General features: G+C 42.0%; 1 protein-coding gene across 1 annotated transcript; it reads right to left on the bottom strand.

The window, feature by feature from the left end:
- Nucleotides 1-583: 583 nt before the first annotated feature.
- On the bottom strand, nt 584-24,535 carry ANKMY2 (ankyrin repeat and MYND domain containing 2). The gene is made up of 10 exons (XM_066627734.1): nt 24,120-24,535; nt 21,440-21,504; nt 17,825-17,963; nt 13,138-13,236; nt 10,937-11,097; nt 9,979-10,193; nt 4,821-4,956; nt 2,936-3,064; nt 2,389-2,527; nt 584-1,493 (listed from the first exon to the last, which is right to left on the bottom strand). Exons 1-10 carry the CDS (start codon nt 24,184-24,186, stop codon nt 1,276-1,278), a joined length of 1,368 nt encoding a protein of 455 aa, XP_066483831.1. The 5' UTR covers nt 24,187-24,535; the 3' UTR covers nt 584-1,275.
- Between the last annotated feature and the right edge of the window lie 97 nt (nt 24,536-24,632).

The following is a 24,632-nucleotide window of genomic DNA, read 5'->3' on the forward strand; positions in this document are numbered from 1 at the left end:
AACGACTGCTATAGACTTATATTGTCATTTATCAGAAAAGTATAAAAGTAACTGATAAAAAGAGCCAACATAAATTTCTCTCTCAGTGTTAAATGAAGAATATGTTATTTTGATTCTCAACAGTCTAGAATGTACATATGATCGACACTGGTGGAATTATGGAATCCTTGCTCAGTATGTGCATTCTGCTAAAAAAAATATGGCTTGGATTCAGAGTAGTGTGAAGAAAGTATTACCAGGCCCACTGTTCAGTGATCACATAACTCTAATGCATTAACTATGCACAGTAGAACAATGGACAGATTATTTCATTAGAATAACTGTGCTACTCTGTTGCAGAAAAAGCTACAGTCTTGAGGTACCCCTCCTCCCAAATCAAAATATTCTACTGAGGACAGAACATCAACATATCAATCAATTTCACATCAATGTGAAATCAACTTATTCACATATTTCCTAGAACTGAGGCTGTACCAAATTTGTTGACTGCATCCTCCATTTTCTGCAAGTTTTAGGGGAAGTGCCAGTGTTGACTGGTCTGATACATTTCAGGTTGTTAAAATGAGGGTTTCTGCTGGTGAAATTCCTTAAAGATCAGTTTATTAGTCATGATCTAAGCAACAGAAGCACCATGCCCAGTCTTTTACACATTGTAGCTAAATTCACTTGTATTTTAAACAGGTGGTTTCTTAAAAACTCTGCTGAACTATTTTTAACATATGATATTTTGCAATTTGTAGTTGTTTTAACTACCATTTACTGAAAGAGGCTAACAGATTAGCAAGATTAGTATAATGAAAACAGACATTTTAAAAGAGGGAACAAAGCTTATCTTAAAACTCTGGCTGAAGACCCTTCAGCATCCCATATAATTGCATTCCATATAATTTAACATAGTTATTGTAGTCTTCACTGCACAAATCTAAGTTTAAAAAGATGTTTAAATTTAGACATAGTGATTACTTCAAGTTAATATCAGCCTTTTCATTTTGCTAGCTAGCAAGTGGCTCTATTTTCCCCACAGTCATTTGTAAGCCTACTAGGTTTACTCTAGGTACAAAAACAGATTATGATTTTGACCAGATGGTTAAGCTCTTGGACTCAAAATCTAGGATAAGGTGACGCCATTATAGTGGACAAATCAGTTGACATACGCTGGATCACAAAAATATGTCAGAGTGAGCATTATAATGACATCCAGTAGACTGTATGTTTCATGCCTGCGTGGTCTAGAGAACAGCCTCCAAAAAGCTTTGGCTCTCTATCTAGGCTTCCTTACTCTTCAGATTGTTGAGCTTTTTCAATGGCAATGTCTGCTAAACCGGTCTCCCCTTCATATAGGCTGTCAGCTTGCGGAGACTGTATTTCTTTGTTAAGAATAGCATCTTCAGTTCGATCGTCTGCACATTTTTGTTTCACTTCTTTACTACCTTCAGGTTGAGAGACCAACTCTTCTGGACTTGTAGAACTACATTGTGCTGCTTGTGCCTCCTCTAAAAAGAAAAAAAGAAACCAAGACAAACCTTATAACTTTGTGAAACTACAATGCATAAAAAGTCACAAACCACTGGCACCATTATCTCAGACACAAAAAGTTACTACTGGAAGTTATTGTCTAACATTTGTAATCATGGACCTAACTTGACGTTAATCAAAATAGCTAAACTGTGCCTTCCTGGGCAGTTTTAAAAACATACTTGCATTTTAATGAAATGTTCATATCGGTATAAGACAGCTCTCCTAAGCAACAATAGGATCTTAGGGAGTGAATGGCCACTTTGGGAAAGGAACAGAGAAGGAGAGCAAGTGATGTAATGTATTGTAGTGCAATGGCCCAGCCAGATCACAACAGAGGCTAACTGAATCCAGCCTAGGAAAGAATCACTTGGTATTTGGACTATGCTCCAATTAACTTGGGGTTTTGCATTTACTGCTAGACTTGTTAGGTGAAAGTAATGAAGAAGATACAAACAACCTTAGAGGCACAGAAGAATTAATGCTTCATAAGCTAGAGGGGAGAGGAGATGGAGAAAACTCTCAGTAGATGACTATTCTACTGGATAAACAGGTTGACATCAAAGCCAGGATACAAAGAACTACTTTAAGCACACCCAAGACTTCAGGCATGTCCACTGCGACTGGCTTTATCCTCTTTGACCAAGAAGCCCAAAGGACGTATCACAAACTGCATTTTAAGAGGTCCTTAGTTGCAAAAGAGGGTTGCCACATGGTGATGCTGCGGCTGCTGTTTGAGAAATAAGCCTAAACTTGCAGAACAAATTGAAACATGACTGGAACACAGAATTACTAGCATCATCTTGAGGGTTTCTGTCTTATGAAAAGCATAATTACAAATGCTGTTGTAGTGACAACAAAATGAGTCTCAACCTCTCCTTTGTTTGTCGTGTTGCTTTTTTTCTTTGGCAGCTTCTAACTCCTGCTTCTCATGAGCCTCCTTTAACATCTTGCATGCTTTCTTGTGTGTAAACCAATGCATCTTCTGACAGTTCTGATCACAGTAGATCACCTGAGCAGATTTTACATATGAAAAACAACATTATATGTATACTTAAATCTTCCAGAGTATAAGCTGCATCTTTGCCAAAAAAGGCTACAATCCTATACATATTTACTTAGAAGTAAGAATTACTTCTCAGTAAGCATGCAAAGGATTTCATGGGTTAGCCTTTTCCTCCCCCAAAAGCCACTAACTAGTTTATATTCCCACTTACTTATTCCAAACACATATTCCCATGTGTTTGGAAAACCAATACTTTTGACTTTATTTTGGAAGTTCCACAAAGGTTTTGCACATCAGGCTACATTACCAGTAATATATGTATTTAGAAACGAATCAAGCATATGAAAAATGATAGTCCCAGCGAATTATGTTATTTTAGGCAACTATCAGTGGTATTTACCTGCAGATTCTTACCATTTTGCATACTGAACATCTTTTTGCTGCACCCTTTTCCCCACACGTTGTACAAAATTCAGCCTCCACAAAACCTACATGGCCAGTAATGGCTTGCGTAAGTACAGAGAAAGCAGTAGGGTCATTGCCCTGGAGGAATGGAAAAGAAAAATTAGGATAGAATAAGTCATTGTAAAAACACACACACACCCCACCAAAAAGCCAGTCTGAAATACATTTCTGCAATATCTGATAGAATACAGAACAAATTCTGCAAAACTCAGAATATTTCAAATACAATTAGCACTTCTCTTAAATTTAAGACTGCTCTTAAATTCAGTGTTCAATTTCTTTGCCCAGCATACTGAAGAAATGGAAATTGCTTTGCCACTTTCTAAGATTATCTTGGTAGCGCTTAGTAACAGGTGGTGAATCGGTGATGGCAGTCTTGTGGCTTTTGCCATAATTTGCTTACATCCACAAGATTTATAGTAAAAGGTCAAACAATTTCTATCTTGAATAAGCCAGCAGTAAGAGGGCTTAATATCTTTAGACAAAACAAAGAGATTTTCTCTGTAAGAAGAGCAGAATAATAAACCTAATTACACAAATGCCATGCAAGAAATTGGCTGCTAATGTTTATGAACAAGAATAGCAGTACTTTTGGAAAACTCATCTAACTTTTTTCTTTCCATATGGTTTTGTCTTGAACTTGTAAGGATATTAGTTACAATCCAACAGTAGTAGCAAGTAGTTTATTTTAAAGACACCCTCCATCACAACCTATGTCATTACTGACCCTTCTGTACAATCCTCACTATTGACACTTCAGAAGCAAGAGGATTATACCCAGGTTTCTTGTTCTAAAATTTATTTTTAATTAATATGGAAATGCAGATCTTGGAACAGAAAGAAGCTCAAAGCTCAAAGCTCAGAGGAAGCCAAGCAATATAGGCCTCTTGACAGAGAGGAAAAAGGTGTGGACCTGGTTCTTTAGCCATTTACAGTCCCTTCAAAAGTGGGTCTTGTCCCAAATTCTGAAGAATTTCAGAAGCTAAAAAGTCTGTGTGGAAAAAAAAATTAAAATGCGCTTTCCTTCATTACTAAGTATATGAAAGCTTATGCTACTATTTATTGCTTAACTATTAAAGGTGCCCCCCCCCCCAAAAAAAAACCCACAGCTATACAACTCTGCTAAGGATTACAATGAGTGGGAAATGGACACAGGTCCACAAGTTTTGGCTTTGTTCTAGTCAGCCATAATTTGTGTTTACCATCAACCCCTTCTTTCCCTGAAGTCTCTACAAATGCTGGAGAACTCTGGGGAAGAGGAGTTCTTTGTGTGCTAGACTTTAAAGGAGGCAGACTTTTGCTGTGTCTGCTTACCTCAATGTTCAGTACAACTTAAGACTTCCAGCCCTCCCTGGCCATGGAAGCGTTTGTATCATGCTTCTGCCTGAAAGCTCAGATGACCTGAAAGCTCAGATAAGAAAGCTCTTCATAGTTATTGCCATTTAGTTATTTGATTTTTCTCTGTAAACCGCTTTTTGAACGTTCAGTTGAAAAGCGGTATATAAATACTGTTAATTAAAATTAAAAAATTATTGAAGATGGGATTTCACATCAGTCTGAGAAAGGACGGTTGCCCCTAGAAAGTGCATTTGTGTAAATCCCTAAGGTGGACTCATCAGAACACACAGAACATTGCTCCTTTTTTCAAACTAACAACATAAAAATTGCATCACCAACTCTGAGTACAAGTAAGAACACCCATGCTAGAAGTTCAGGAGAAAAGTCCAAAGAGTCTGCTCAAGTGAACGGAGTCACCTGAATCTTGAGGATTTTAAATGTTTACCAAACAGGTACAGCACCAAAAAAGAGATGTAGTTCAACCATAGTTACATACGATTTCAACTGGAGCAATGCTTCTCACAAGCTGCTGGAGCAAGGTAGCTTCGCAGTAAGGAAATTTCCGAATACATTCTCGGATGAGCTTTTCTTGATATATTGGAAAGCCATCCTTCTCTCTGCCTTTTAATAGGCTGAAATGATTAAATCAAAGGTTAGTAACAGAGAGATTTACAACAGTTACCCTACATAAATTCTTTGTGTTATTTTATGCCTTCCATACTTTCCTTCCTTAAGCCCATCAGGTCCAGCATTCTGACTCTATAGTTACCAATCAGATGCCCCTGGGAAGCCCACAAGCCAGAAATGAAGACACTAGCTGTCTCTTGCTTTTGTTGGTGCCAGCGGTGGAAGTTCCACATAGCCATCTTTGAGGGGAAATTAATGATAGATCTCTCCTCTAGTAATTTGTGTAATCTCTGTTTAAAGCCTTCTAAGTTAGTGGCCATCATAACATCCAGTGGCAGTGAATTCCATAAATACATTGTACGAATGACATCCTTTTAAAAGTTGGAAGAAGCTTTGGAGGCGATTTATCCAACACCATGTTCAGTGCAGGCAACTATTAGAGGCAAGCTGTTCAGCCTCTGAGAAAACCAGTCTGTCCTAATTTCGTGCCAGTTTCACTGGATAAGTCTGAGTTCCAGTATTAGAGCTTCTTTGAACTTGATGGTCTAGCACGGTGTTTCCCAACTGTGTTCGGGACCCACCAGTGGGCCATAAACCAATTTTGGGTGGGTTGTGAAAAATTTCTGAATTTATTTATTTTAACTTTGCTAGTACCTTTGCCCAATATGCAGAAGAAAATTGCAGCAATGGGAAATCTAGATGCAGAGACTACTCTCCTGGTTAGAATGCTAACCAACCTCTGGTATGAGGTCACTTTCATATCCCCAAATTTTACATTTTCTGATTTTCTATAGTAACTGGCATGCTATGGATTACATGTAAACCCAGTTTCAGCCTTTTGTCTGGCCTGGAACTCCCTAACTGTACATCTTGCTCTCCAGTTCAGTTTCTGGTATCTGGGAATGACTGTAAAAAGGTTTTGGGGGAAAACAGTCCTTGAACTCAATTTCTAGGGAGCGTCTAAGATAGATTACACATTTTGTTTCCTTAGTTACACCAATGCACATTTTGTTTCCTTAGTTACACCAATTCCTGGGTATATTTGGGGTGCTAATTCCAAAAATGGCATCTGTTTTGCCCCATCACGTCTAGTTTTGGAGACACGGAATAGCCTCTTTAGTGAATGGTTCAAGCAGCTTCCTCATGAGGAAGCCTACACCATGGCTTCTTCATGAGGAAGCTGCTTGAACCATTCACTAATAAGGCTATACTATATCTCCAAAACTAGACGTGATAGGGCAAAATGGATGCCATTTTTGGAATCAGTACACCAAATTCATATCAAAACACCATAAAGTTTGGGAAAAACTTTTCTGACCCTCATTTTGTAGGTCTGTGTCATAGTTTTAAAAAGTGGGTCCCAGTGCTAAAAAGTTTGAGAAGTACTGGCCTAGCATGTAGGCAACAGTTTGGCTTTCCGCCTAAATGAAGAGAAAAACCTGCAAATAAAATCATATCCCAAGATACGCCTATGGGGGTTAAAAAAATTTGACTATGAGGATCAATTTGGATTGCATGCGCCTTGCAAGCAGTTGAGTGCAACAAGGCAAGAGCCAACCTGCGGCCATCTTTGCAGTTGTTTAGTTGGTATATGTTGTGTTAAGTTCTCCTCGGAGTACTCATGGTTTGCTAGTTTATAACAATTATAATTTCATGCATTCTGCCCCCCCTACATTTCATAATAGTTATGAAAAGGCTTAACAGGTGCAGGTAAACAGCCATATTATAGAATACAGGTTGAGTCTCATTATTCAAGAGGGTTCCATTCCAAGAACTCACATGGATAGCAAAAAACACACTATAGCAAATCAATTTAAAAAACAGTGTTTCTTTGCTCTGGTGATTTAAAAACAGCCTTGCTGACCTTTGTAACGCACACAGAGGCCATCAGTCTCTCTCCAGGAGCTTAGGCTGCACTAGGAGGCAGCAATTCCTCCCTTCACCAGGAGCCCCAGCAAGGGGGAAAGAATGGAGAAGGTGATAATAGCTGCCATTTAGCCTTCTTTCATGTCCTCAGCGGAAAGGGAGGAGTGAAGCCTGCAGAGGGAATGATTGATGAGTTGTCGGCCTGCTGCCCTCTCTGGCATTATTAAATGAGTAATTTAAAGGCCCTTTTTCATCAGCTTTGAAATAGAAAAATGTGTGGATAACTTAGGTTATACCTGTAATCACTTGTATGACTGTCTCTCTGCAACAGTAAAAAGCAGTTTTTTAAAACTGTGATTTTAAAGAGGTGCATTTTTTCCCTTCTCCAGGGATCAGCACATTCCTTCTCATTTGCAGGGGCTGTTACGTGAAAATCCTCTTCCAAGTTGTGGTTTTATATCTGGTTATGTATTTTGGACTAAAATGCAGGCCTAAGACTTCTCTTACAGGCCACAAAAGGAGTCAAATTATAAGCCCACTCATTTCTCATGTTGTTGGCCACCTTCAGTCTGGAAAGACTCTTTTCTCTAGGAATGCTGGAAATGTCTTTATTGTTTAAGTCAATCACTGAATATGCAAACACCTTAAGGGAGAAGGACCTTGGCAGCAAAGTCTAAATACCTAGCCTCCACCTATTGTTAACTAAATCACAGCCATTAAGCTACATCCTGACTCCAAAGTCCAGTAGCAACAGGAAGCAAGCTACCCCTCCCTCCCCCAGAGTCAGCCTCTGCTGATAGCTGATTTCTGGACCCTCCCACTGTTTTACATACTCCACATGTACCTGTGTGTATACTGAGCATGTGCACAGCTCTGGGATACATCCGGTCATTCTAGGTCAGCTTCCAGGCCAGCCAAGCCCCTTTTAAGAGAGAACTCCACCACATGGCTCTCTCTCTGGCTGCTCCCCTGCAAGGCAAAGGTCCTCCACAGGACTCTCCCCTTCCCTACTGCTCCCCGGGACAGGTAATTATCCTGCATTTCTGAAACTCTTTCCCTTCTTCCCCATCTATTCCTCCCTTCTTCCCCCATCTTTAGTTAGCAAACTGCGTTAAACAGATTAAGGGACCCCTAAAATCCTTCCCTACAACCTATCCATTTCTGATTCCTTCTCGGATGCACCAAATACATAGCACATGCAACCACCATAAAAACTAGGTACATTTTTCAAGTACTAGAACCAAGAAATCTGTATTATGTTTACCTTTGTGTGTTTTGTAATAAAAATATAATCTTTGATTGAACGTTATCTTTCTCCCAGTCTCCTCTTTAAGCTATACAAGGGAATTTCTTTGCATTACGCTGTCTTGTTATCCAGCCTGCGACCCTGAGGTTTCCAAAAGGGTAATATAATAATTTCCCTTACAGCCCTTTTTGGTAACAGGGCCATTCGTGTTGAGTCAAATCCATGTATACAAAATCTGTGTATAACAAGGCTGGACCTGTAATTAATGAAGGGGAACTACCTCATTAGGCTCTGTTATGAGAACAAATGTTAACTACTGAAGTAACTATGTCCATTTTAATGGGATTCGGTGGTGCTTTAGTATCAATAGGTGTCAATTTCAGGGTTTAAGAACATATAAAAAATTTTCCCATTGAAATTAATGGTAATTACATTTTTGTTTGCCCTATGAGAGGTTTTTTTAAGAACGAAAGTCAGGGGTCCACTGCACTCAACTTTGTGTATGCCATAATTGCAACTGATAAAGCAATCATGTTTTTCAATTCTGTTCTGGAATGTTGTATTCAATATATTTCAATAGAAAATGGTTTTCCTGCCCTGCAATAAACTCCACTGTGCTATCACACAATGGCAATAAAGAATTCATGATGAATGGGCAAAGACACACCTTTCAAAGTGGTGGTTCTTTCATACTTAGCAGGGGGAGAGCAACTGTCCCTGGTCAGCATGGCATCTCTCTCAGTGCCTTTCTTGCATTTTTCTCTCTATCTCTGTGTGTGTGTGTGCGTGAGCCTGTGTTTCCTTTTATGCTATGTGTCCCTTTTCAAGTGCAACAATCAAATTACTACTACATAGCATTTTTTAGTACTTTCTGAATCTGTAAAGCACTTCACGTGTAACGACTACATCAAGATCGTACAACAGTCCTGTTAAGGTATGCATGTATTAGTATCCTTATACTGCAGCTGGGGAGGACAGGTTGAGAGGGTATAGCTTGCCTAAGTCCACTCAGTGAGTTCAAGGACCAGCAGTGGGAGTCAAACTGGGAAAATCCTGATTTGTAAGCTCAGGCTCTTAGCCACCCTGTTGGTGGTATGTTACACCAACTCTTCTAAACCACCCCCACCTACTTCAAAAAAGTATACTCTGCAATTCATACAGAATTTTTCAAACCTGAGATCAAAATAATTCCTCTTTACCTTAGCATTACCACTGTCTTTTCTCAAAATACCAAGGCTTATGGTAACTCCCCCCCCCCCCAGTATGCTTCCCAGCAATGCAACCACGTCCCTGACTGCAACATTGCACCATGTAGAAAACCTAGGAAGCGTTTCATCCAAGCAAGCAGGATGGCCAAGGGAAACAAAGAAGGGTGTTCTGATCTGCAGCATGAATGCTTTTCCAAACAGGTTTTACTAAAGCAGCATTTTCAAAAATAGGAACACTAACCATCTGTGCAGCTGTCTCTTATTCTCTTGCAGTACATTCCTCCCCCTCCTTTAAAGAATGGCTAGAACTGTGCATAACCATGGGGAGTTCTTCTAGCCGCTGCTAATGTGGCTATTGGCAGGGAATGAACCCATCTCCTTGAGGCACAAGCATACACTAAAGACCTCCTCCTGAGGAAGGGGAAAATGAGCACCAGCTCTCTGGTTAGAAACTGACTAGTTCCAAAAAGTAGTTCTTCACAGGCACAATGACCATGAGCTACAGGTAAACCACCCATGTTTCCTATTTCCTGAGGTAGTTTCCTTTTCCCTGGAGTAGAAATTAACAACATGCTTTAGGATGTATATAGGATGTATCCTGTGAATATACTTCCTTGCAAGCAAGTCACATTGAATTTAGTGGGTCTTGCTTCTGAATAGATATGCATAGAATCTTGTGGTCAATACAATTTGTCTTAAGACCGTACCTTTTGATCAATCCATCCAGTTTACCTTCTTGCTCCTTAAGGAAGGGGATACATTTTTGAAAAATGCAACTGATGTAGTGCATTTTCATTGCCAGGACTTCATTCATATCTCTCTGCTTCATGCACTTTTCACAAATCAGATCCAACACTTTGTAGCATTTCTGCAAGGCTTCAACTTCTGCCAGGAGAGGATTCTCTTTTACCAGTGACACAATCTGTACAAAAGATCAGCAAGAAATTTATCAAGCAGAGCTCTCTTCTGAGCAGACTACTGAAAGCAAAAGCTACAGGAAAGACTGCTAAGGTCTCATCATTACACAGTTTCTGAGGCTTGCCCTTTATGTTTTTGTTAACAAATGGGAAGCTTACCTAAAGAAACTTGCTAGGGATGGCTGGATCATATTGTGAATGTGGTTACCTATGTGTGCATGGATCATACAAAATTAATTCATTTATCGAGCATCTGCAAACAGCTTCCTAATGGACACAGACAGCAATCCATTTCCAGAGCTACAAAATTCCATAGGGACTGTCGCATAACTGAGAAAAGTGTTTTGCAAATATAGCCAAACACTTTACTTTCATGCAAGTCCTTATGAGACTGTGTTTCGCATAAGCAAGACAGATGGACCCCAACCAATAAAATTAACAAGTGCCAATCCCAGAGGCCCAACGTTTCAATGAAACATCTCCATGTAAAAAGTCAAACAGAATAAGACCTTCAGTTGTAATTCCAAACAAATGCTTTTTTCCATTCTGAGTTTTTCATGCAGGGTGTACTTTTCAACAAATACCTCATCATGTGAAAATAATCTAATACAACCGTGGCTTAGCTACAGCTCAAATTTTGCAATGCAATCCTACAGGTTAAATATTTCTCTTAGAAGATAGATCCGATCTGCAAGATTCAGGTTATCAGGGGCTGTGCTAGGAAAGGAAACCAGAGCACATACCATACCTTCACAGGGTGCAAATTTGTTGTTATAATGATCTTATGCAGAGGTCCAGCCAATTTAACTGGCAGTTTTGGGTCTTTGTCAAGACCTTGTGGTTTTGTATAGTAGTCTAACCTCTCTCGAGGGAAGAAGTTGTTGATTACAGTCACACAGTCATGTTGGCCTTAAAAAAAGAAAAGTATGTTAGGAAAGCTAGAGGCTGATCAAGTAGAGTAGGACCAAACATCTTTGTACATATGGCATTTGGAGAATGGCATTTCAAACAAGGAACTGTAAAGAAGTATTTCAGACTAATGGTCCCTGAATCTAGGGCACTAGGCAGCCTCTTTGGGAGGCTACAGCATCCTGCGGTCCTCTGAGGGAGCCAGAAATGTCCAAAAAATGAATAGGCAACAAATATTTTTTAAAAACCCCAGGGCATTCATCATAGGTATCCTCATGAAAAATGGGGAAAAGCCAAGGATTAAAACCTTAAACTGGTCAAGCACAAATCACTCGGGTTGTTTATTTAAAAAAAAAAATGACTGGAGATGTGGAAGCAAAATTTTAATAAACTGGGATAAACTCTGCAGAAGAACTCAGCAGTTTTGTTTCAGAGAAGAAAACCTTTCTCAGAAGCTTCTGAGAAATTTAAAGGGCTCATAGCCCATTCCTATGGGCTACCCTATGACAACGGGACAGGGTCCCTTTGCAAATGGCTTTGCGACAGCATGCACAGTGCACCATCCTTGGGCCATTCAGAGCTGCGACTTCAAAGCAGCGGAATTTGAGGAGTATTGCTGCAGCTAGCAGCACAGCAGGTAAGACTAGTGCAGGGTGGTAGCGGTGCCACGGGCAGAGAGGGGGAGGACAGGGGGAGTAACTGAGCTGTTCGGGAGAAGGCAGGGAGTGCGCCAGATCTCAGCTGCAAACACCAACAACAGATCCTGTGCCCTGAAATTCCATGCCACCTCCTGACTGTCCTTGGACTTACGTCACACATATAGCTGGCATAGGTCCAAGGAGACCCATAGGCCATTGGGGACCTGCTTAATACCTTGAGGAGACCTCCTGATTCCCCCCCCCCACAACAGGCAGCGCAATGCCTCCATGAAGCGGCTGCACTGTGTAAACTGGTGGGACACAGGATTAGGGCATAACAAATACACATAAAAATGATAGAACTAAACTAACCTGCCTACTCAGAGAAATGAGAATCTGATGAGCAAAGCAACTTAGACCTGCCTTATGGTCTATTTTATGGTAAGGGTTTGGAACTCAAAGCCTAATCTTAAGATTTGTTCCAGTTAAATCCAAACACAATCCCCATATGGCTCTGGGAGACAAAAAAGGATTTAAAACCTTCTAGGATACTGCAGTTCCTCACCACGTATGAAAGTGGCATATGCAAGATTACACAATTGCAATTAGCTCAGTGTTTAACCAGTTGCAGAATACTTAGTGATCACGCTTCATTAACATGCTTTTCTTTTCAGAAGCACTGACTGCAGAGTGCCACATTAAGACTGGCAATTACATCGTAAAGACAATCACCAAAGCTTTCTCTCCAAGGACTATTCAGATGAAATTTCTTGCACGTGGGATGGAAAGACTGTTTTCAAGTTGAGTACTAAGCAGTGAAACTAGTTTTACTTGCTGGATTTGATCTTGGACACTGTCCCTTTTTCATTTCTTCTATTCACAGTACCTTCAGGCTAAAGACATTTTTACAAGTAACGCTAAACAACGCTGGATAAAAACCCCTTGGCTAGTCTGGCTCAAAATCTATTTGGGGTATGTGTATAATATATTTTGAGGACTCTCAGCGATATGGACACATCCCGTCTAGTCACATCCCCTTGCAAATCTTCTCTGCTGCCAGTTAACCCACCCCCCCTTTAAAATATCAGAGGGTGTTTTGTTTTTTGCTTGAGAAGAAAACAGGAAAATGATTGGGAACGAACTGCAATTTGAGTTGAACCAAACTTTGAAGGGTTTTGTGCCTAATCTACTCCTGAGTTTGCCCCCATCACTAACATTAAAGGAATATTCAAGTAAACAAACAGCCACAGAATGGCTCTTTTAAAGAAAGTACTTCACATGTTAGTTAAAAAGAAAGTTCATTTCTTCCTTCAGAAAATAAAAATGCAAAATCAGATCAAGCTCCATCATCTTTCAGCCTGACTGAAAGCCTTCTTTAATCAAGAAGTGCCTTTCAATTTACCCACAAAAGCAGCCATTTGAGCCGCTGTCCGTCCCACAGAGTTGACAACATCAGTCTCTGCTCCAGCCTCTAACATCATCCAGGTAATTTCTTTGTTGCCTAAATATGGAAAGAGAACACATTTTATTTAGATTAAGAGCCTGTACAAAATCTTCAGCCAAAGAAAAGTTTGTTTAGCGGGTATTTTCTCCCTTCTACAAGATTTTTCAAGAGCTTACAGCCCTTCATAAAACTGTAGTTTATGCTTTTTCATGACATACTATGCAGTAGCAGGCAAGTGTCTGGAAACCAAGAAACAAGTTTATAGAATGTTTACTGAGAAATAAACCTCACTGCATTCAAAGGGACTTGTTTCTAAGTGTGTGGAGGAGTGTAACCTTACTTCTGAGCATTCATACATTCAAGACAGTGCCATTAGTCTCTCCAAGTCCTCTGTCCTCTGCTATGAGCAACCAATTTCCACTGGTACCCAGTGCTCACACCTATACACCAGTCTTCTTCTCAGAGGATAGCACTAGACAAGAAAGGTTTGCAATCATGTTGGACAGTACTTACTGTTTTATAAAAGACAGATGACAACAATTACCAGCCCAATTCTAAGAGCTGTTTATGCCACCAGAATTAATGTTCCAGCAGCATAAACAGCTTTACGGCTAACACCAGCGAGAGTGGTCCAGACATCACCACAATCAGCCAGGTGCGGAAAATGGAGAACCAATGCCGTTGGTAAGTTCACGCAGGGGTCGGGAGGATGGTGGAGAGGGAGCAGAAGACGGGTGGGTGGAAAGGGGATGTGACAGGGTGGGGAGGGGTGGGACCGGGAAGGGGGTGGGTTCGGTGGGAACAGCACCCACCAAATCCTAATCCTCTTCCGAGGACTGATTCACCTTCATGGATAAGCGTGGACTTGTCCCAAATATAGAGTTGGCACAGGTCTGAGCTGACCCATGGGAGATCCTGGAGCTTTCCCCGGGGCAAGAGAACAAATGTTCCTTTATCTAGAGGAGACTTCAACATGCTGAAACTCCCCAGTGGAATATTTATTTCAGAAAGAAATTTAAGAAGCCATGTTGGTGCCGCTTCATCGCTATGCAGGGAGTTGCATAGGATTGGGCTGCCCATCTCACCATCTAGAATGAGGAATTTATGGTCACTGAATAAGTAAGTTACAAGTTATTATCTCCATCATTTCTTTTCTCTATTATAGGTTGGGGTAAATCCAAACTAACTACAGTGTTACATGAAATTGTTTTCAACTTGAGGCCTCAACTTGAGGGAGGCATTTATGAGCAATTCTCCAAATCTCACAAACCAACTGTCTGAAGATAACACTATCTTTTCCTTGCAATAGTATCCCCTGTTGTGTTTGGTGAAGGAATCCATGCGCAGCAAGGGGCAATGCCACATAAGAGATCATCATGCCCAGCTCCTCTTGCTGGGTGCATGCTCTTCATAAAGTCACCACTAACTGAGAGCCCAATCCTATGCATGTCTAGTCAGAAGAAACTCCCATTGGAGACAGTGGGGCTTACTCTCAGGAAAGTGTGGATAGGATTGGGCTCTCAAGCTTTCCAAAAAGTGTAAATTAGACAAAATGAAGCAGCACAATTCAGGAAAAATACAGGAAGCAGATGTAGTTCAGTGTCAAGCCACATGCCTTGCATGTAGAAGGTCCCAGATTCAAGCTCTAGCATCTCAGGTGGGTCAGGGAAGAATTCCCAATTAAAACCCTGCAGACCCACCATCAGCCAGCATCTAGAACAGGGGTGTCCAAAGTTTTTGGCAGGAGGGCCACATCATCTCTCTGACTCTGTGTCGGGGGCAGGGGAAAAAAAGAATTTACATTTAAAATTTGAATACATTTACATAAGTATATATAAATGAATATATTAGAGGTGGAACTTATATGATTGAATGAAGGACTTGCAATAGCTCAAGGCCTATAAAAGGCCTTGCACAAAACAAGGCTGGCCTTTCCTTTGCTGCTGCTACTGCATCACAGACATGAAACAGCAAGCAGTGGAAGAAGCCCTCATCCCACAGTCAAACAGTCGCCCTCATGCTGAGAGCAGCTGCGTCGGGCCAGTGCAGGCTCCAACAAATCTCCGGAGGGCCAGAGGCTCTTTGGGGGCTCCCTGAGGGCCACACTGAGAGGCCTTGAGAGCCGCAAGTGGCCCCAGGGCCGGGGTTTGGGCACCCCTGATCTAGAATACTGAGCTACGTAGATCATAAGAAGAGCCAAAAGAAGGGACTTGCACTGGCCTATGGTGCTCCTAGGATTGCACTCTATGTCAGTAGATACAGCCACAAGCTTGTAGAAGTACTACTGAAAATGCAAAGATGTTGGAGAATGGTTTTCTTTTTTTGCTGATACATACACACACACATACACACACTTTTTTTTACAAAATGAGAAGTGCAGAAAGCACTATAAATAGGACTATGTAGCATGACCCTTGATCTTGCTGGAATTTCTTAGAGTTGCATTTTATTCAAAATTTGTTGCTTGGAAAAAAGTATACTATTTTTTACAGATTAAAAATCTGCATGAGCTTATTAGAAAGTTAATGACACAGTCATATAAATATAAGGAAACTAAAATACTTAATTAAAACCTAATTTTAAATATCAGGACCTTAAATTATTCTACTTCTTGCCTTTTCCAACAAACGAACTGAGATAGGTGTGTGTAAATCTTATTTACTTTATGCACAAGCAATACGATCTATCATGGCAGAAACTCAATCGCTTTTTAACACTTCTGCATATCTGCAGTTCACTGTCTTACACATTCATGATGGAAAAACACTGGATCATGTCTGATTCTTCCTTATTCACAAAAGATGTTTTATGTATCAATAACATTGTTTATCACTTGTCTGTCATCTCTCTGTTTTTGGCACATTAAACAGTCCTTTCGTTAGGGAGCAAGACATTTAACAGACTCAGGAAGCAAAGCAATTTAAATTTTATCATCCTATAAAGAAATATTCCAGTTAAATCCAAAAATCTTCCCACCCCACCCAGTTAGTAATACTTCACTTTGGACTAGGAAAAGTTAAGCTCTCTTACATTAAAGAGCAAACAAAATAATACCCACAGAGAGAATCCTGGGAAGCTGCTTTACACTGCGTCAAACTATTGGTCCAACTAGCTCACTGTCACCCATGTTAACCAGCAGTAGTTCTTTAAGAAGTTGGAAAACCTCATTTGGAGATGCCAAGCATAAAACTTGAGACTTCTTGCATACAAATCCCATATTCTTCCACTGAAATATAACTCTTTCCCCAATAGAGGCATGTACATCACAGAAATGCATACACCCACAGAGTCACAGGTCTTGTCCATATGTAGACATTGGTAAATGAATAAGCAAGTTTAAGGTGCTCTTTCTACCTATCAAACTAATCTCAATCCTAATATGTACTTCTGTTACTCTGCATTATCCAGGAAACTATCCTGGAATTCTCTCTTAGACTAACACATTTCAGTTCCCAACAGATTTATTTATTTTTTTAATTGATTTAAAAAGACATTTCAATTAGCAAGCATCTGCTTAAAAATAACACAACTTTAAGCCATCACTGCCCAGCGTTGCATATACACAATAGGGATCAAATGTGTACGCCTGTGGGCTGGGCAGAAATGGGTTAAAGCAGTGTTTCTCAAACTGTGGGTCAGGACCTATTAGGTGGGTTGCAAGCCAATTTCAGGTGGGTCCCCATTCATTTCAATATTTTATTTTTAATATATTAGACTTGATGCTACCATAGTATGTGACTGCATTTGGGGAAATGTTACAGACCTGTACTTTCAACAGGGTACTATGTAGATGCTTTTGAGAGCAATCCAAATCTGTGCTGGAATAGGCAAGCCAAGGGGCTTGCACTGCATCCAACGCAGGTTTGTGGGCAGCAGCAGCTGAGCCAGAGGCAAGGGGAAGCTATTTCCCTTACCCCTGGGTAAGTGCTGCTGGCCCCCTTGAACCTGCACCACCTCTGGAGGTAGCACAAGTTTGAGGAGAGCGGACGGCTTCAAGGGATGGGGGTTGGGATCTGGCATAACTGCTGGGTCCCAGCCTCGCCTCTGGCTCCCCGCATGCCCGCCCCCGGGGCCGCCCATTGGCCACCCTCCCCCTCCCAGAATCGCCTCCCTCCCTCCTCCTGGCCCCCCCATGCCTACCTTTGCCGCTTGTGTCGGCGCAAGTGCCAACACAAGCAGCTGCGGGGAAGCCACAGCAGAGGCTTATGTCAGCCTCCACGCATCTAGATGCGCCTTCCTCCCACGGAGGTACAAAAGTGCTTTATGGCACGTTTACGGCACATCCCAAGTCAACATTAGGACTGCGCCCTTTATCAATGATGGTAAATGGGACTTACTCCTAGGTAAGTGTGGGTAGGACTGCAGCCTCAGATTGTCAAAAATTTTCCTGCTTGATGATGTCAGTTCCAGTCATGACATCACTTCTGGTGGGTCCCGACAGATTCTCAATCTAATAAGCGAGTGCTAAATGTGTAAGAACCACTGGTAAAGGAAATCTGAATTTCATACAAAACGTAAGTGTGGATGCCTCCTCTCTTAAAACTGAATCAAATCCACTTATCAAACAACATACATAAAGAAAGGTACAAGTGTTTTCTTCCATTGCTTAGAAAAGCATTCACAGAAAGAAAAAATGACAATATACCTGAGAGTCCGGCAAACATCAGGGCAGTATATCCATGCTCATGTTCATTGCAGTTCACGTCAGCTCCATGTCGCACCAGCAGTTTGCACACCTCAACCTTCCCTTTGTATGCTGCGTGCATCAGAGGGGTCATGCCATGCTAATAAGAGAAGAAATAAATGCAAGAGTATTAAAATATATATCTGTTCTGCTTCAATGGCATTTAAATACCAATGCACAATATTGATTTGCTACATGGCCCAACAGAACGAAAACCCACCACGAAGAGAAACAGAAACAAGAACGTTGTCTTCCAAGCATCCTAATTTGATAATCATCTTGCTGCACTGATTCACTGCTTTACGGTTTCTTAATACCGTACAATACAGCTTTTCAAAAGAAACTAGCTTTTTGCTGTTTGGCCCATGATAACTTGAGAATGTATTCCGTTTTAGTGTAATCATGCAATCTTCTAACAGAAAGGATGTTTCAGCTATGACAGCATGCCAAGTGGGCAGCTGTAGTTCTTTTTCCAAACCAGGCTCATGAAAATTACTATATTAAGACTGTGCTATCGGAAAATAAACTTACAGTTTAAACATCCCCACAAATAAACATGCCCAGAGGACTTAAAAATCTGACCTAGTGGAATATCAGTGACTAACGCAACACCCCCTTGGTATGAGCAATGAAGCTGAACAGTTGCAAAGCAGCAAGACGAACTATTTCAACTTTTGAAAATAATGAAGATGTCAAAGACCTTGCAACTTACTGTGAAGTAGTTAAGCTTGTATACCTACATTAATAATACAGTGAAGTAGAGTAAAAGTTGTGCTATCCAGCAGCTGTTTAACTAGGTTAACCGGAATCTTTACCTGCCACCTCAGGTGGGCCGAGGTGCCAGTTAAATGAGTGTGATGATTAACAAAAGTTGGATAAGCAAGCCTCCCCCCTCACTGAACTGACAGGGCTCCCTTGATGGTGCAGCTGCTCCTTAGGAACTGAGACATTCCATGTCCTCCCTCATGAGTGCCTTGAAGGAGGAGGCTAGAGCTGCAATGCAGAGGGAGGCCCTGTCAGGTAGATGAGGAGCTTTGCTGGGGAGGAGAAGGCTTCTAAGACTTGTGGGAGCTTTGTTAACTGGAAATATCCATTCCCCATGTATACTTGATAACAAAATTTTTACTCCGCAAATCAGAAGGATGAATTCAAATTTCTGCAGACAAGGAAATAATTTGTGCTATTTAATTGCAAAGAGAAAAAAAGGATGAAATCATGCTCCAAAAAAGAGGAGAGGTGGTTAGCCATCTTGTAAGGCCTTCAAACTAAAGGTGGGGCACAAACCTTCTATTTCAGAAGAGTACTGTCTGAATCAGTACCCACATCCCCCCTCCTTTTATTTGTGCTTAGTAGGGCAAGTGCCTCATCCTCCCACAGTTCTCTTCTTCTTCTTCAGGATTAACCAGCTGGGAAGGAGCCTGGGTTCTCCTAAGATCCGCCTATCCTGGCCTGCTTTGAGGAAACAATGGCAATAGAGATAAGCCACATTCTCTCATGCTCCTCTAGTTTGCTCTCTCAGGAGAATGAGTAAGAAGAGGACAGGGCAGTGGGAGGGTGGCAAAGCTGGGCAGGCAAGGAGGCTGAGAAAGGTAACAGGCAGATGTGGAGTGCATGGCACTCTCTGCAGTTTGTTACCTTCCCCAGCCCTCTATTCAGAGGGCCCACCACTTCACGGATGGGTCAACCTGAAAACCAATAATGAAATATAACAAAGAGGTCTGGCATCAGAGCATGACAGTGTAAGTGCTCAAAGACTGGATGACTACAGTCTGATGCTATGGGATCTTCTTGGTAATGTTAGAAGTAACCACTTTTTAAAATTATCATTATCTCGCCTTATCTTTTGAATATTATAGCTACTAAAACAAATTTACTATATTTAAGAGAAGGGAAGACAAAAGGCTTCTTTTTGTAGTTGATGTTGCAGTATGGCTATGCATATAAAACTTATCATACATCTGGGGAAAGCCACATATCTTGGGAAAGATGGAATATCACATTTTCTTGCAGTTTCTTTAACTGTAGAATTTAGCAAAAAAAACAACAAACAACCCCTGACATTTTAAAAGAGCAATTCACTGACACTCCACATTGTACGTTTATTAAAACAGCAGGTCTCTGCAAGGCACAACCACATTCAGGATGCCCCCCCTTTTTTTAAACTTTTGTTCTTTACATAAAGCTTGTAAAGCAGACATTTTGAAAGGAAACAAAATATCAAAGTTTGAAGTCATGGGAGGGAATTCTGCACAGGAATCCCATTAAATAATAGCAAGGAGAGTATGCACAGGCCACCTGGTTCAAAAACTGGCTCTAGAGTGATGGTATTCTCTCTACCCTAATATAAGCCTTATACATTTAGAACAGATGAGAATGTGCTAGCATTTTCTGCGAAAATCACAGGTGTGCCAAGTCTCACATCATACCTACAAGGAATGCTCTACAGGATCTTTTGAGCTGAAACATTAAGGGTGAAATCCTAACCCATTATGTCAGTGCTTTCCAGCACTGGCACAGCGGTGCCAATGGAACATGTGCTGCATCCTGCAGTTGGATATCACTCACAGAGGCCTCCTCAAAGTATGGGAATGTTTGTTTCCTTACCTTGGAGCTGCATTGCCCTTATGTCAGTGCTGGAAAGCACTGACATAAGGGGTTAGGATTGTTCCCTAAAGCACTCACCTCTACCATATTGCAATTTTGTTGAACAACACAACTCTAAACCTCTGGGAGCTACACAGGTGATTCAGTAGCTTTTCTTGATGGAACTGTATTATTGAAGTAGTACCTTCTCAGAACTTGAACAATTTCTTTTTCTTTCTTTTTTTTAAAGTCTATCGCAGCAAGAACCATAATCCCAAACCATAAAAATGAAGCATGCTTAAACCCACTGACACTGTACTGGTTAGTGGCCAATGTTGGCAAGTTGTCAGTTTAAAGGCATTAGATGTATATAATCCCATGAAGAAGCTGATCTATAAAAATGTTGCAAGTTTTCTCCCACAGTGACCCAATTGACAGACCCACCTTTGATCCAAGAAGAGAAACAGAAGCCAATTACAACTACAGTACTTTTTTAAAAAACCACTGTGCTGTCAAAATATCCTGTTATGCAACATGTTGATTTGCCTCTTCAATCAATCTAAACATCCTGGGAAACTCTGGGTTTTAAGGAGTGTAATCCCAAAAGTTGCTAAACAAATCTGACATGAACATCAGTTGAGGTCATTTTTTTTGTACAAGAAAGAGGATTTCCAAATCACACTGGCTTACTGTAAAAATTAAAATGGTTTTTTTTCCAGCTCTTACCAAATGCCTATTGCTACATCATGTCATCTCCGACAGGAGAGAGAAAACTTTCAACAACAATAAATATTGTAGAATATTAGCTTAACTGAGGACATCCACAGAAGTTCTCATGATGGCATGTCCACAAAGACCTAATTCTGGCAAGAACCAACTATTCAGACTTCCAAGATAAGTATCATTTTGCTTAAGGAAACCTGCCAACCTTTGTGTTTCTTAAGTATTTGACCTTGCCAGATCCAGAAGTAGATTTTTGGCGGATTCCCTTACCTCATCCAAACAATTAACACGGACATTCTTGCTGCCCAGTAATCTTGCAGTTTCTTCTAGTTCTCCTAAAAACAAACAAACAAAAACACACATACACAGACAAGCTATTCAGGAAGTCTAGGGCGTCATTAAAAAAATTAATTCCCGATTTTTACAACCAATTGCAGCAACAATGCCCATCCTAATGCAAATTAGGTGTTATTTGATGTTATTAATCATGATGACTAAGGGCACATGTGCAACTGCACACATGAAAGCTTTTGCAGACTGCTGCACACACATTAAAGCCTAGCGCGTGCGAAGCACACTGCCATCACATGACCACCATAGCTTATAGAACCACAGCTGAAGCTGGAAGAATCACAAGGTAAATGGGGAGCTATGTAGTGTACCCCTTCTGTTGGTACCAGGAGACTCAGGTTCTTAGCAACTGTGCGGTAGCTTTCACTAGTGCCGGCCTTTAAGGCAACTTTTTCTTTTCTTTCTAATAAGAATATTCTGTTTCAGTGGTTCCCAAACTGTGGGTTACGACCTGATTTTCAGTGGGTGCCCAAAGGGTGATGAAAAGATCAGATAACTAATTGCCTCAAGCCCAGAGGCTATTCAAAAATTGGATACTGTAGCTGCTAATTACCCTGCAAAGAGCTCAGCTCCTGCAGTTTGCAAGCATGTGTAAATATAGGAGATAAATGTTTGAGGATCTCTTTTCTGGTTATGAGTAATAATAAATAAACCAGGGCTTTTCAAACTGGGGTGTCGCAATGCCCCAATCTGAGGGTCCTAACCTCTGCCCCCTTAAGGGGCGGGGGCCGCGAGGAGGCAGGGGGAAGGCAGTGACACGATACCCAGGATTGCATCGCTCAGGGGGCTGCAGGGGCTTGGCTGAACTTACCAGAGCCTCCTGCAGCCCAGAGGTGCTTAAGAAGTGAAAGTGGAGTGATTGCGCTCCACTTCTGGGTTGCAGAGGCAGGGCGCAATCGCTCCACTTTAGCTTTTGAAGCTTTAGGGAGCTCTGCAGAAGGTTGCACAGGGCTCCCCACACCTCCGGGGGGCTGCAGAGGCTCTGGTAAGTGCAGTCAAGCCCCTGCAGTCCCACTGCAAGGACTTAGAGCGGCTCAAACTCCCCCAGAGTGTTTGAAAACCACTGAAATAAACTATTTCTGCCTAGATCTCCTTTTTCAAAAATCTGGTAAACCAAGGTGGGTCCCGATCAGAGTATCATTTTAAAAAATGGGTTCCAGTGATAAAAAGTTTGGGAACCAGTGCTGTATTTGGTTACAGTGAACAGTGCTGAGAGGGCATTACCATGGTGGGAAGATAGGGTCCTGGGAAGGAGGGTGGGATCAACAGTGGGGTCACCAGTCTCATACTTTATTTATATATTGGGGTCATGACATGAAAAAAGTTGAAGACCACTGCTGCATAGGATTGCTGACAGTTATAATCTCTCTGTTCAAACTTCATCACAGGATTGCCAGGGGAATAGGCAAAGGGAAAGAGAACACTCTCCTGATTCCCATGCAGAATGACCAGACGTCCTCTTTTTCCATGTTCTCTTTTTTCGCCTTGTATCCTGGAAAAGAACTTAAAAGTTCTCCTTTTCCCTGCTAGCGGGCCACTGCAGGCAGTGCGTTAGCCTTCTTGTAATTCATAAATTATATGCAATTTATTTATAGGATTTATATCCCGCCTTTCTCCCACACGAAAGGTGACTCAAGGCGGCTTACAGTTACATGTTACATATTTTTTGAATTTAATAATAATACAGTGTTTAAATTAACCACATGAAATCAACATATGAGTGTTTTTAGCTTTTATTTTGTCATGCCCTCTGCTTTTCTTGGATGTCCTGCATTTTGGGGTGCCTGGTCTACTGCTAGGGTGATGACATCTGGTTACACTGTCCCCATGGCAAAGGGGCAGCATAAAAATTAGATCATAAACCATTCCTGACTCTTCAGTATTACTTTAGGCCAAGGCTTCTGCACAAATATGTGAAAAAAATACACCAAAAGAATGGAAGAACATAAGAACAGCCCCACTGGATCAGGCCATAGGCCCATCTAGTCCAGCTTCCTGTGTCTCACAGCGGCCCACTAAATGCCCCAGGGAGGACACAAGATACCTGCATCCTGGTGCCCTCCCTTGCATCTGACTGTAGCCCATTTCTAAAATCAGGAGGTTGCACATACACATCATGGCTTGTAACCTGTGATGGATTTTTCCTCCAGAAATTGACCCAATCCCCTTTTAAAGGCATCTAGGCCAGATGTCATCCCCCCATCCTGTGACAGGAAGTTCCACAGACCAACCACACATTGAGTAAAGAAATATTTTTCCTTTGTCTCTCCTCTCCTAACACTCAATTTTAGTGGATGTCCCCTGGTTCTGGTGTTGTGTGAAAAGGAAAAGAGCATCTGCACTCTATCCTTCCCAGAAGATCACTCGTAGTGTACAGTCACCCATGGAAGAAGCTGGGGGGCGGGGGTGGATGCCCCCCGTCCTGTTCTTCTGCACAACCAACAGCCTCGCAGGACTAAGCAGAACCCCCACGATCCCCTCTTGCTCCCCCTGCCTTGCACACAGGCCTCAGGGCTTGCAGAAGCATGCGCCATGCACGGATCCCCCCCCCCATGGCTGGGCCTAGACCAGCTCCCTCCCCAGCAGTGCCTTGCCTTACCCTTCCCGATCGCCTCCAGCAACTCTTTCTCCTCCTGGCTCAAGTCGCCTTTCCTCGGAGGCGCCATCGCGGTGACTCTGTGACGCTCTCTTCCTCCTGGCGCGCAACAGTATCAATACGCGGCCTTCCGCTGGCTCAGGAAGGGAGGCACCAGCACCACGCTCAGCGGCCGTGCGCGGACCACAACAAACCCCCCTTCGCCTGGGCGCCTTTGCAAACGCCCCTACGTCCTCTCCAGCTGCACCGCGCGCTTCTTTGGAGCTTCCTCCTGCAACCCGAGCCGCTGCTGCTGCTCTCAGCCTGGGGGGGGCGGAAGGGAGGGGGATGGTTGAAACCATTTGCAGTGGAGAGAGAGGGGCGCGTGGATGGGACAGAGCCTCGAGGGGGTGGCACTCGGCAGGCGCCCTCGCGTTGCAAAAGAAAACCCCCCAAGTGGATCCATAGGAGGGTGCTGCGCACGCGCGCCTCGTCCCCTCTTTCCTCGGCTCTCCCTCTGGGAAGGGATGCTGTGGT

Source organism: Tiliqua scincoides, chromosome 5 (assembly GCF_035046505.1).
Source record: "Tiliqua scincoides isolate rTilSci1 chromosome 5, rTilSci1.hap2, whole genome shotgun sequence".
In the NCBI taxonomy this organism is placed as follows: Eukaryota; Metazoa; Chordata; class Lepidosauria; order Squamata; family Scincidae; genus Tiliqua; species Tiliqua scincoides.